At 47.0% G+C, this 13,229-nt stretch overlaps 2 protein-coding genes across 11 annotated transcripts in view; both read left to right on the top strand.

Moving 5' to 3' along the window:
* The window catches only part of MTM1 (myotubularin 1), a 92,048-nt gene extending 88,992 nt beyond the window's left edge, over positions 1 to 3,056 (top strand). For 2 of the 3 annotated variants that reach the window (XM_055438490.2, XM_055438492.2), the window contains one exon: positions 1,375 to 3,056. In XM_055438490.2, coding sequence (XP_055294465.2) covers positions 1,375 to 1,539 — 165 coding nt within the window. In that variant the 3' untranslated portion in view covers positions 1,540 to 3,056. Of the gene's footprint in view, positions 1 to 1,371 lie in introns of all 3 variants that reach the window. The other variant, XM_055438489.2, reaches the window with a different exon arrangement.
* A 6,493-nt stretch (positions 3,057 to 9,549) lies between these two features.
* The window catches only part of MTMR1 (myotubularin related protein 1), a 64,121-nt gene continuing 60,441 nt past the window's right edge, over positions 9,550 to 13,229 (top strand). For 5 of the 8 annotated variants that reach the window (XM_088833915.1, XM_055393848.2, XM_088833913.1 and 2 more), the window contains exon 1: positions 9,550 to 9,840. In XM_088833915.1, the coding sequence (XP_088690041.1) occupies positions 9,695 to 9,840 (146 nt within the window). In that variant the 5' untranslated portion in view covers positions 9,550 to 9,694. The remainder of the gene's footprint in view (positions 9,841 to 13,229) is intronic. The other 3 variants (XM_055393859.2, XM_088833914.1, XM_055393855.2) reach the window with 3 other exon arrangements.

Raw genomic sequence — 13,229 nt, forward strand, 5'->3', positions numbered from 1 at the left:
CTCATTGGTGCTTGCAGCTTCAGTACACAGCTTGAAGTGAAAATGAAAGTCACTCAGTTGTGTCCAACTCTTTGCAACCCCATGGACTATATAGTCCATGGAATTCTCCAGGCCAGAATACTGGAGTGGGTAGCCTTTCCCTTCTCCAGGGTATCTTCCCAACCCAGGGATCGAACCCAGGCCTCCCACATTGCAGGCGGATTCTTTACCAGCTGAGCCACCAGGGAAGCCCAAGAATACTGGACTAGGTAACCTATCCCTTCTCCAGGGGATCTTCCCAACCCAGGAATCGAACTGGGGTCTCCTGTATTGCAGGCGAACTTTTTACCAACTGAGCTGTAATGCAGTGGAAAGCAGGACAGTTCTAGAAGCCACTAGCCATAAAAGAAGGCACTTCAGTAGACTTTTGGAGACTGGAGATTCACACTAGGCTGCCCGTTGGGGCCAGTGTTCTCTGCTATACATTAACACAGACAGTAACATGTTAAAAGTTGTGTTAAGGCACAGCGATACAAACTAAACCTACCATGAGATACCAAGTTATACTCATCAAATTGGCAAAAACTATTTCTCTTACATTGCCAAGCACTGGTGACCGGGAACCGCCTGGCACCACTAGTGAGATGGTAAGATCATCTCCCCACCTCAGAGAACAGTCGGACTGCGTGTGGTCAAGTGGAAGTGATCATACTATCATCTTCAGCAGTTCCTTCCCCACCCAGCAGAACAATTCCTTCAGGTAACATTCATATACTTGCCTGAGGAGACGCATCCAAAGATGGCCCAGCATCACCTGTAATACTGGTTACCATCCCGCTGTGGGGGATGGATAGAGCAGCCGCGGTTCATGTATTCCATGGAACTCAACTGAGATCCAATTCAGAAACATAGTGGCAGATCAAACTGTGGATTGAGAACTAGAGAAACCCACCGTTGAGGTCCAGTTTTTCCAAGTAGAGAAGAATGGTGTATTTTGTTTCTGGATACTCACTTAGAGGAAAAGGGTCGCAAGTCTGCACAGGAAGGAAGCCTGCACCCCAGCCTGAGAAGGGTTGTTGCCTCTCAGAGCACAGCAGCGACAGGTGACACAGCAGCCCGGACCTATGCCTGGATAGATGCATTTTAAAAAGATGGCGACACATGTGTGTGGAACTGTGTGTGTGAGTTATTTCTTGGTGGCAGATAGCTGGATATCTTTTTATTATCATGAATCTTTGTGCTTTTCTGTATTTGCAAACTGTGCAGTATTGAAGGAAATGATGTCTATTAACCCCCAATGACAAGGTTTGTTCAGAAAGCAGCAACTGCAGCAGATGGGGGCACAGGTGTATTTTGGTGGCAGAAAGCACTCACATCTTTCCTTCTGTCCAGCAGCCAAACCCAGTGGAGCAGCGTTACATGGAACTCTTGGCCCTACGCGATGAGTACATCAAGCGCCTTGATGAATTACAGCTTGCCAACTCTGCCAAGCTTTCTGATCCCTCGGCCTCACCTTCTAGCCCTTCACAAATGATGCCCCATGTGCAGACTCAATTCTAATAAAGAAAAAAGTGGACTTTTCATTCGGGGCCTCTGTACAAAGTAGGTTAAACTATTTGCCTCCATTTAGAACTTGAACTAACATAATCTTAAACTCTTGAATATGTGCCTTCTAGAATACATATTGCAAGAAAACTACAGTGTCTACACGGCAATCGGAAGAAAGGAGCCCAGATGGGGTTTTGGAAAATCCTGATACCTTCCAAAAGTGGTTTTTGAAAGATAATATTTAAATCATATTTACCTCTTCAACCTCTTCAGAAATATTATGTGTATAATATGTACTTTGTGGGCCTCATTGGAACAATGACATTTTTAACTAAAGGGAGAAAATGTATGTTTATGAGATGGATTTTCCTCAGACTGCTTATTATAGTTGCTTTGGGTGATCTAAAATGAACCGAAATGTGAAAGATGTGTGTTCCTGCCAAAACCAAATTGAGCTCAGCTTCCGAGGCATGATCCAAAAACAAGGTGTTTAAATAATTGCCAAATTTCACACCATCATATGTGTGATGACTTGAGAAATAGCTGTGTAGATGGGTTTTCCATTATTTTGGAATATGAAGTATTTTCCCCTAATTTCCAAGAGAAGCATATTTTTATATTAAAAAAACAATAGGGCCCAGTTAAATATGATTTGATTGTTTTTAACATTGCCACTTCTGTTTCCTAAGTTCTTTCATGAGCTTGCCTAGAATTCTGACCTGTTTTCAGGTGGTGGAAAGCCCTTCTTTAGCACTGTTTGAAGATGTTGGATGCATTATGCTGCTTACGTGAATGTTTTCGCAAATGTTGCTCTAGTCAAACTAGCTTATCTGCCAAAGTGTCGGGTTGACCATCTTGGATGTGTGAGCTGTCGCTAGAGCAGCAGTCTCTGATATAAAGCCGCAGATGTACATTTGTTGAGCGTATTCTTGAAAGTATGATGTTTCTGAATTTCAATTTCAATGGTGTTTGACACCCTTTCCCACCCAGGAGTGCATAAAAACTGGTTCTACAAAATTTTACTTGAAGTACCCAGCGGTTTGCTTTTTTCAGGTTTTTTTCTTTTTTTGTAGTATTAAATGCAATTTCAAATGCAGTTCTATTTGATATCTGAACTAATTCATTTAGTATATTTGTAAAAGTTAAGGCTAGAGTTAAAAAGCAATTAATGTGTTTTACAATGATTTGTAAAGGTCTATTTATAGCTAATATGGTTTTGTTTTCAATGAATTAAGAGAGATTAAATATATCTTTGTAAATTATTTTATGTCATAGCTTAATGGTTTACCAAATAAGACATCTCAAATGCAGTAGTATAAATGTATAAATTTTGTATGTATAAGAAATTTTATTAGACAGTCTCTTGCTTTTTGTAAACGCTGTAAATATTTCGTAAATTAACAAAGTGTCACTCCATAAAAAGAAAAAAAAGCTAATACTAATAGCTGAAAGGATTTTGTGAAATTTCATGACAACTGTTTCATGGCAATAATGACTAAAGACCTGCTGTAATAAATATATTAACTAAACATTGCACTCTACTCCCAGGGCTGTAACTTCGTAGTGTATGTGTCTTAAATGTGCATGTTGCCCATTTTATTTGCTTTTCCTGGATCTACTTCACATGCTCTTTATTTTACTAGCAACCTTGTATAGGGCTCTCCCCAAATCCCAACAATATTGGAAATTTAAGTATGTTAACAATGCAGATTTTAAGCCACAACTGCTTTTATTTTGGGCTTCCCTGGTGGCTCAGACAGTAAAGAATCTGCCTGCAATGCAGGAGACCTGGGTTCAATCTCTGGGTTGGGAAGATCCCCTGGAGGAGGGCATGGCAACCCACTCCAGTGTTCTTGCTTGGCGAATCCCATGGACAGAGGAACCTGACAGACTATAGTCCACAGGGTCGCAAAGAGTTGGACACAACTGAGCAACTAAGCACAGCACAGCACAATGATCTGTGTTTTTTAAAATTTATTTTGTTAAGTATACTTGATTTACAATGTTATATTAATTTCTGCTGTATGGCAAAGTGATTCAGTTAAACATACATATTTTTCCTATTCTTTTGCATTATGGTGTATCATGGATATTAAATATAGTTTCCTGTGCTATACAATAGGACCTTGTTGTTTATCCCTTCTATATATAGCAGTTTGCATCTGCAAATCCCAAACTCCCACTCCCATCTCTCCCCCACTCCCCTGCCCCTTGGCCACCACAAGTCTGTTCTCTATGTCAAACCACAGCTGTCTTTATTAACGTAAGGATAGCTTTCACAAAAGTGCTGGGTTGCAGAGATGTGAGACTTTAGACTCTGGATGGAGAATGTAGCAGTCGATATTAAGGGAGATTGAGAGACTGAAATAAGTCATACTCAAAGTCTCTTTAGGTAAGAAATATGAAAATTCTTCAGATGCTGCCAACTGGAAATTGTTTATCTATGCATGTGCTAAGAATACTAAATAGTTATAATAGTTCACTTGCCATTTAAAAAGTCTGAATAGGACTCTTAAAAGAGTAAGTATCTCATTTAAAACTATGAGTAGGTTTATCATAGAACTCTGCAGGTTCTTCTTCAGGCACAGCTGTGTTTCACTCTCACTGCGCCCTCATGGCCACGCAGTTCTCTCTTGTCCCTGTTCTTCAACCACGGAGAGCACCGTGGATGCAGGGCTTCACCCACGTGCCCAGAGTTCCAGAGCATTGAAACAGATGTATGCAGGCACCAAACTGAATGCTACCTCTCTTGGATTCCCACTGAATAGCTTTAGCTCTGCCTTCTTGAATGAAATAGAATAAACTCTTCCTGGGGCAGCCCTTCAAGTAATTGGAATCATACATATTTTTGATAATATAACACGTTTTCTCTAACTATAGTCATGGTATTTCTGATTTATTTGTGATAAGACAGCAAAGCTCCTCCTTATGCTTTTGGGTAGAATGATACTCAAAAGTTGTACAACCCATTGGCCAGTATCTCCTTACTTGCAGTCTGCCCTACAGAATGCAGCTGTCAGTTATGTGCACAGCTCATGTGGCTTTGGGGAGCTTTAGGCAAAGGAGTGTGTGTGCTAAATCACTTCAGTTGTGTGTGATTGCGTGCGGCCCCATGGACTGTAGCTCACCAGGCTCCTCTGTCCATGGAATTCTCCAGGCAAGAATACTGAAGTGGGTAGCCATTTCCTTCTCCAGGGGAATCTTCCTGATCCAGGGATCAAACCTACGTCTCTTACATCTCCTGCATTGGCAGGTGGGTTCTTTACCAATAGGGCCACCTGGCAGGACTGTTATAAAGGGAATGTTCTTAAAATACAGGGATTTATTATAGAGTATATACACCTAGGCCTCAAGGATATAGCTACTGATGGCCATTAAAGTAAGTTCTGCTGCTACTGCTAAGGCGCTTCACTTGTGTCTGGCTCTGTGCGACCCCATAGACGGCAGCCCACCAGGCTCCTCCGTCCCTGGGATTCTTCAGGCAAGAACACTGGAGTGGGTTGCCATTTCCTTCTCCAGTGCATGAAAGTGAAAAGTGAAGTCGCTCAGTCGTGTCCGACTCTTAGCGATCCCATGGAATGCAGCCCACCAGGCTCCTCCATCCATGGGAGTTTCCAGGCAAGAGTACTGGAGTGGGTCGCCAGTGCCTTCTCCCAAAGTAAGTTCTGGGGACACTCAAAGGAAAGAAATGTATGCAGCAAATAAGAACATGAGGGTTAGTAGATTCAAGGGAAAACCTAATGGTTGAAATAGACTGCAGTTGAATTCTTTTAGGTTCACAGACTCTCTAAAGCATACTGCTGGACAGAATACCAATTTTTGAAATAAGAGTCTGATACTCTGACATTTATTGGTAGATTTATAACTTAGTTAAAGAATTATTGATAAAGTCTTTTGTATTCAACAAATCTGGAAGATGAAAGATCAGCAAAACAAAGCATTTTCTTATGAGGCTTAGATTCAGATATGGATTATTCCTCGTTTGCAATAATTTGTCCTTTAAAAGCAAAGGTGATAACGTTTTAAACCACATAGGGTAGCTAAAATGTTTAGTATTTAAACTGTGTAGGGTAGCCTAAATGTTTAGACATGACCATTAAGACATAGCAGTTTGTTTTCCGAAGTAGCTGCAGACAACATGGCTTATTCCTTTACAATGGTTATTATGTATGTGCTTTCGAAATGGACTGTTCCACAGTGCAGCCCATATAAATTACAAAAGAAGGTTGTTCATCTCATTTCGGGTGCTTTATGTCACAAGCATGTATTAGAAAGAACCCAGGTTGGGCCGTGTGGGGGCCTGGGTTTCTGTCTGGGCCGTGGACCTGCTTCTTGGATAGATGTGAGGTCCTACCCACTCCAGATGCCACGGATCCGGAGGCCCACGCGGAGGCCTTAGCGCCATCTGCTCAGTGAGGGTAGGGACTGCTCATGCTAGAAGATTCCTTACAACTCGCATAGCCCTTTGCAGAAACACACTTTCATCACCTAGCACATACAATATTTATGGCACAGGAGGGCATTGGCCCCATGTATCAGCTTCCCATTTCCACTGTGAGAAATCACCACAAACTTAGTGGTGATTTATTACCTTCCACACACATTTCTTCTCTCACAGTTCTGGAAGTCAGAGGGCTGAAGTTAGCCTCCCTGGCCTAAAGTCAAGGTGTCAGCAGAGCTGCGTTCCTCTGGCCGCTCTAGGGGAGAGTCCTTGCCTTGCATCTTCCAGCCTCTAGAGGCCACCTTCCTCCGGAGACTAATGCCCAGTGCCTTCAAATCTCTCAACTCTGACTCTTCTGCTTCACTTGTTGACATGTACAGGACACCAGTGGTTTTATTAGGCCCCTCTGGATGACCTAGGCTGCTCTCCCCGCTTCAGAGTCAGAGAATCAGCAATCCTCATGGCCCCTTGCTGCATAAGGTAACATGGACAAGGTTCTAACTGTGATGCTGCTACACAGCCCAGTCCCTGGTGGCAGGTGGCAGGAAGGTCTGCAAGCCTTGAGAGGTCAGACACACTCTCCTGTTACTAGCTCCATAGTGATTCACAGTTGGGTAAATGAGTAGCTCAATTCATTTAGTTACATTGCAGGCAAAATTTAGACTTCGAGTTGCCTCTGACTTTATTCCCTATTTCTATCCTCACGTCTCTCCAAATCCCTTGGCCCCTGAATGGAAGAAAGGGAGCTAAGTATCAGGGGCATATGTGCCAAACTTGGTACTATCTAGCCTCCCCACCGGAGGAGGCAATGGCAAGCCACTCCAGTACTCTTGCCTAGAAAATCCCATGGATGGAGGAGCCTGGTAGGCTGCAGTCCATGGGGTCGCTAAGGGTCGGACACGACTGAGCGACTTCACTTTCTCTTTTCACTTTCACACATTGGAGAAAGAAATGGCAACCCACTCCAGTGTTCTTGCCTGGAGAATCCCAGGGACGGGGGAGCCTGGTGGGCTTCCGTCTATGGGGTCACACAGAGTCGGACACAACTGAAGTGACTTAGCAGCAGCAGCAGCAGCAGCCTCCCACAACATAAAATTGATAGGGTTGCTTTTTAAGTTTTTTTTTTCTTTTAATCATTTTAGAGATGTGACAGAGAACCAGAAGTGTTTTTTTTTTTTTAAAGACTATATATATATATATATTTTTTTTTATTTTTTTTTTTTTGGCTGCACCACACAGCATGCAGGATCTTAGTTCCCCAACCAGGGATTGAACCCATGGCCCTTGCAGTGGAAGCGTGGAGTCTTAGCCATTGGACCACCAGGAAAGTCGAAGACAATATTTTAAATAATATTTATCAACAAATACTGCCTCCTATGACCCAGACCTGTGTCAGCTGACCTTTGTTGGGAAACAAAAATGAATAAAACAGTGGCCTCCTTCCAGGAATGTCTGGCCTAGTAGGAAGACAGTCCAGTTAGCTGGTAATTCCCATGCAGGATGCAACCTGCTTCAATAGAGGCAGATGAGGGGGTGGCTTTGGGGCCAAGATAGGAGGTCAAGGAGGAATTTCTTGGGAATGCAGTCAAGACCTGAGTCTTCTTAGTTAAGTAGGAGCTTGGTCATATCTCATCAGGGAAATGTACATTCGAACCACAGTGATACCACCCCACACCCATGTGTTGGCAAACCTTTGAAAAGTCTGGCAATCTCAAGCATTGACCAGGTGGGCCAATAGGAACTTGCATAGACTGCTTTGAAGATGATTGGCATTATCTGGTAAATATTAATATTAATCTGGTAACACACAAATTTTGTCCTAGGCTTCTTTAGGTACTCTCACAAATAACTTTAAAAATAAAATGAACACACAGTTAAAAAAAAAAAAAAGCAAAGATAGAAAGCCCTCAGTGGGAACCAACAGAAACAACAGACAGCAGGAGAGGACCTGTCAGGCTACAGATCGCTCAGGTCGTCAGGTACAAGCAGTGGTGTGCTGAATGGACTCCTCTTTGGCCTAATTCTTCTTGAAGAGTATGAGACTTAGGATATGTTTAAAATGTCACCATTTTCTTCCTGACAAAGCTCAGAGCAGATAGGATGTCCATACCTCCTTTTAACAAAGTACTGAACTGAAAGTGTCTTACCTCAGGCTGCCATAACAAAATACCAGAGACTGAGTGCCTTAAACAATGAGCATTTATTTTCTTACAGTTCTGGAGCCTGGAAAGTCCCAAGATCAAGATTCTGGCAAGGTTGAGATAATTGGGAGAGCCTTTTTCCTGGCTTGCAGAGAGCTGCCTCCACGCTATGTTCTCAAATGGCCTTTCCTCAGTACCTCCTTGCAGGGGGAGTTCAAGCTCTCTGGCATCTTTCCTTAGAAAGGCACAATCCAAACATTTCAGGGACCCAGCCTTATGACCTAATCACCTCCCAAAGGCCTCATCTTGCAATACCTCAATACCAATTTGATGGTTAGGGCTTCAACATATAAATGGTGGAGGTAGGGGGAGAGACACAAATATTCCATCTGTAATACTGGGTTAAACATTTGATTTAATAATTTTGGAAAACCAGAAGCCTGCAAGAGGTGGGCCTCCAGTATATCTGGAAATCCACCCTTCCTCCCTCCTAACTCTTCTCACCCTGCCACCCTTTCACCCCAGACTCATCCCCTCTTGGGTGTTAGGGTTTCAAGCATCACATACTCACAGTTCAGTTGGAAGTTATCAACGTGAGAGGGCAGGATGGGTTTGGGATGGGAACTAATAACTCCCTGTCTACAGGTCTGCCTTTTATCAGAATGCAAACTATTGCCTTTACATTTCACTGGCCAGTCTTTGGTCACAGGTCATACCCAGGGCAGTCACAGGCAAAGGGCAGTAGCCATCATTCCCACCCCCAACTAAATCAGGGGTGGGTAATAGGCGGTGAGCCCGTTGGATATGCAAACCCTAATAGAATGGTCAGGAAAATAAATGTAAAGCAGTAACCAAATATCCTAAATGCCTTTATCATCAGATAGGGACTTGATTTCCACAAGCGGTGATTTAGCCGACAGAAGTTACACGTTGCTGATAATATAAACTAAGGGCGGATGTTCCGAGGGCGGCATCAGAACACTTGGTTGCCCTACAGATGGCGGGGAGGTGGCTTTGTGGGGGCGTGGAAGGGCAGCTAAGAACGGAGTGAGGGGAGGCTGCTAAAATGTATGGGATTGCTCGGGGTTGGAGATGTCAAGAGCAGGGAGGCCCACGGGCGTTGGGGCTTCTCCCACCGCAAAACTTTTCTAAGGAAGGCAAACTGATGGAAAGCAAGTCGTACTGAATACTTGAATTACTCTAAACTTTTTTTCTTCTTTAAGCCTGCATCGCTGTAGGCCATCTAGGATTTTCCCGAGCAAAGCGCGTTCCGCCTAAGTCGTGGGTCGATCTCCACCGCAAGTGGCCTGGGACGCGTCCAGGTCGCCCGAGCCTCGCCGCGCCGGCGCGAGTGGGCGGCCCAGGTGGGGCTGTGGCGGCGCGGGGCCCCGGGTCGCGCGCCGCCATCCCCGCCCCCCGCGCGCGGCCTTGTGGGTAACGCGGGGCGCCAGGTGACAGCTAATGGCGGCGGCCGTCTGAGCCGGGCGGCCGGCAGATCGGGACCGCCGGAGGCGCGCGGCCGACCTTCCGGGGCGCCGCTCCCCTCCAGATTGCGGCTTCCCCGCGGCGGCGGGCTCCACGGGCCATGGACAGGCCGGCGGCGGCGGCGGCGGCGGGCTGCGAGGGCGGCGGGGGCCTGGGCCCGGGACCAGCGGGCGGCAGGAGGCCCCCTCGGGTCGCGGGGGGCCCGGCTGTCGGCTCCCGGCAGCCCAGCGTGGAGACTCTGGACAGGTAAGCGGGGCCCGGCCGCCCCCAGCCCGCACCCTGACTCCCGAGGGCCCCGCGCGAGGCCCGGCCGCCCCTTCCCCGCGCGCCGGCCTGAGGCCGAGTCGGGGCGTCCGCTTCCGTCTCCCCTCCGCGTCCCCTCCGGAGCCCCTCGCTGGTCCCGCACCGGGCTCGTCTTCGCCGCTCGCTGGAGCTTCCCCGCACCCCGAGGGGCTTCGCAGCTGTCAAACCGCGTCCCAGGCCGCCTCCTACTGCACCTGGGAGCCGCCTCGGCGGCCGGTACCCCGGCCACAAATCGTTGGGAGGCAGTTTCATCACGGCGCCCCTTTTTTCGCATGACCTTGCCTCGAGTGATCTCAAGATCCAAATCCCGCCGCCGCTGCTTGGGGGCTTTGATGTGGGGATTGGGAGGGGGTACTGGGGGTCGGAACCCCGCGGGTGTCGAAGCTGGCTCAGATGGAGGCAAAGATACCCTCATTTCGATGGAAAACTTCCAAACTGCTCCTGATGCAAGAACACATCAGCATTTACTTTTCAGTTCTTCACACTTTGAAGGGACCAGTTCATTGTTTTCACAAACACATAAGCCCACTGCTTCTTAGGCAGCCAGAGAACTAAGATCAAGCAGTTAGAAGCATAAACCAACCAGATCTAAGTGGGAGGGCCACCCTGACCCTCTGAGAACAAGAATTGGGTGATCCCATCTCCTGGAGTTATGTAGCTTTCCCTCATCTTGGGCATTTCACTGACACTAGAATGCAGTTGGAGAAGGCAATGGCAACCCACTCCAGTATTCTTGCCTGAAAAATCCCATGGACAGAGGAGCCTGATAGGCTGCAGTCCATGGGGTCAGGAGTCGACAGGACTGAGCGACTTCACTTGCACTTTTCACTTTCATGCATTGGAGAAGGAAATGGCAACCCACTCCAGTGTTCTTGCTTGGGGAATCCCAGGGACGGGGGAGCCTGGTGGGCTGCCGTTTATGGGGTTGCACAGAGTCGGACACGACTGAAGCGACTTATCTGCAGCAGCAGCAGCAGCGGCAGCAGAGTGCAGTTAGGCATCCCGGTCCTAAAGCCCCTAGGACAGTTTTAGATGTTGGTTCCTGCCTTAGTCACTCCAGTGAGCTAAACTTTTGGGAGTTTCCAAAGGCATAGGAACAAGAAACACTCCCTTTGTGTAATTACAGTACATTTTAATAAAGTCATTACCCAAGTGGTCAGCTTCTCTGAAAACTAATCACAGCTAAGATAGTGTGCAGAATGGTCAGGGTTGCACTATCTGTAGATATTCTATGATGTATGAGTGATTGGAGAATCAGAGAATAATGGCAGACGGCTTTTGCACTCTAGCTTAACGTCTAGTGGAGAATACAAATAAAATAGCCATTGAAACCAAATGTGGTAAGTGCCAGGGTGGAGGTGCTCTTGGAATCGCTCTGAATGAGGTGTGCATGGGAATCATCTGAGAAGCTATTTAAGAACTCCTGGTGGCCAGACCCCACTTCTGAGGCTTCTCATTCAGGAGGTTTGGGTGAGGCCTAGGTGTTAGAATTTTTCAAAAAGGCTCTACCACCTCAGTTGTTATCCACTGCTCTATGGCACCCAGAGGTGGGGTATTCACTTCGTTTTTAGTGGTAGGGATGGACAGGGTGCACTTTTTGGCCACTGGAGTGGAACGTGTGTCATCCTGGATGGATACTGGATGTGGGGAACGGGTAGTAAAGGCCTGTAGGAAGGCAGGGGCTAGATCCTGATGGGGCCTGTGTGCCTTCCAAGGAGCCATGCCTTTGTCTTCTGGGCCAGTGCTTCTCCACACAGCTCTGTAGAGCCCGAGTCAGAATCACCTCTAGTGCTTGATTCAAGTGCAGACTCTTGGGTCCCACCCTAAATCTGATCCGCCACCTCCTGGGTAGAGCCTGAAATTCTGCATTTTTAATAACCACCCTAGCTACAAGTAGGCTGGACTGTGTGGTCTCTTTGGCCCCAGATGGTACAGGGTACTAGTTGGGCCAGTGAGATTATCAGTAATGTCCTTCTGCAACTCACACTGGTGTCCTGGTTTGGAAAAGGAACTATATGGTCACCTAGTTACGGAGGTCACAAGAGGAGTTCCATCAGGGGAGCTACCGGATGGCCTCTGCATTTGAGAACAAGTGCCATGCAGTGGTGTTGTGAAGGGACTGGAGACAGAGTGGTATCATTGAGTTAGGTTAAGTAGGTTCTGGAAATGCTTCTCTCTCAGTCACTTATTCTATGAATACGAGAACCTGCTCTGTGTCTGGCACTGTGCTAGGCCTGAGGATACAGCTAGGAACACACACACACAAATCCCTGCCCTCATGGGTCATCTTTAGTGGGAGAAAGAAATCAAAGACCAAGTCACATGTGTTCTGTGTTAGATGGTGATAGGTGCAGGGGGACAAGAGTCATGTGGGAGGGATAGGAAGTGGCTGGAGTGTGCACTCTGGGCAGTGCTGGGAGTGTTGTGTAGGGTGGTCAGGGAAAGCCTTTCGGAGAGAAGTGGCATTTCAGTAGCACCCCTGAAGAGGGGGCTAGTCATGCGTGTAGCCAGGTGACAGCACTCTAGGCTGAGGCCTGTGTTCAAGGGTCAACTTGGAGAGCCGTGTCACCAGCACAGAGGGTGCTGTGCTGGAGGACAAAGTCAGAGAGGTCACAGGGACCACAGACGGTGGAGTGGGTGGCAAGGAGCAGAGGAGGGACGACACCTGGTGTAGATTTCAGTAAGCTCTCCACGGCTGCTGTGCGGATGACAGACCGGAAGGGGAAGGAGTTGAATCAGAGAGTCTAGTCTAGCAGGTGGGAGGCTGTTGCAGTTATCAGAATGAGAGAGGATGGTGGCTGCGAGTGGAGCCCCGGGTTGGAGGAAGGGAGAAGTGGTCAGGCTTAAGATATCATCTTAAGGACATTGGCAGGGTAGAGCCAGCAGGGTTTGCTGCAGGTTGGCAATTGGCTAGGAGAGGGGGAGAATTGAGGACAGTTCCAGTGTCTTTAGCTTGTGGAAGATGGTGTAGCAGAGATGGAGAAGCCTCTAAATGGAACAGGGTTAGGAAGTTAGCAGGCACTCACCCTGGATAGAACAGCAGTGAGATGTCAGTTGGATGTCCCAGAGCAGATGTCAAAGAGGCAGTTGGTTTGTTTAGGCCTGGAATTCAGGGCTGGTGTCTGGGTTGAAGACCTGAGTTTGGGAGCTTAAATTGGCATAGAGGTGGAGCTTAAATTAATGAGGCAGGAGAACCCAGACAAATGATGGGTGTCTGTCTGGAAAAGGGAGTTGGAATAGAGGTGGAGCTTAAATTAATGAGGCAGGAGAACCCAGACAAATGATGGGTGTCTGTCTGGAAAAGGGAGTTGGAATAGGAGTGGGCAAGGTGC

The sequence above is a fragment of the Moschus berezovskii genome, chromosome X (assembly GCF_049115385.1).
Source record: "Moschus berezovskii isolate FMDL1 chromosome X, NW_MosBer_1.0, whole genome shotgun sequence".
Classification (NCBI taxonomy): domain Eukaryota; kingdom Metazoa; phylum Chordata; class Mammalia; order Artiodactyla; family Moschidae; genus Moschus; species Moschus berezovskii.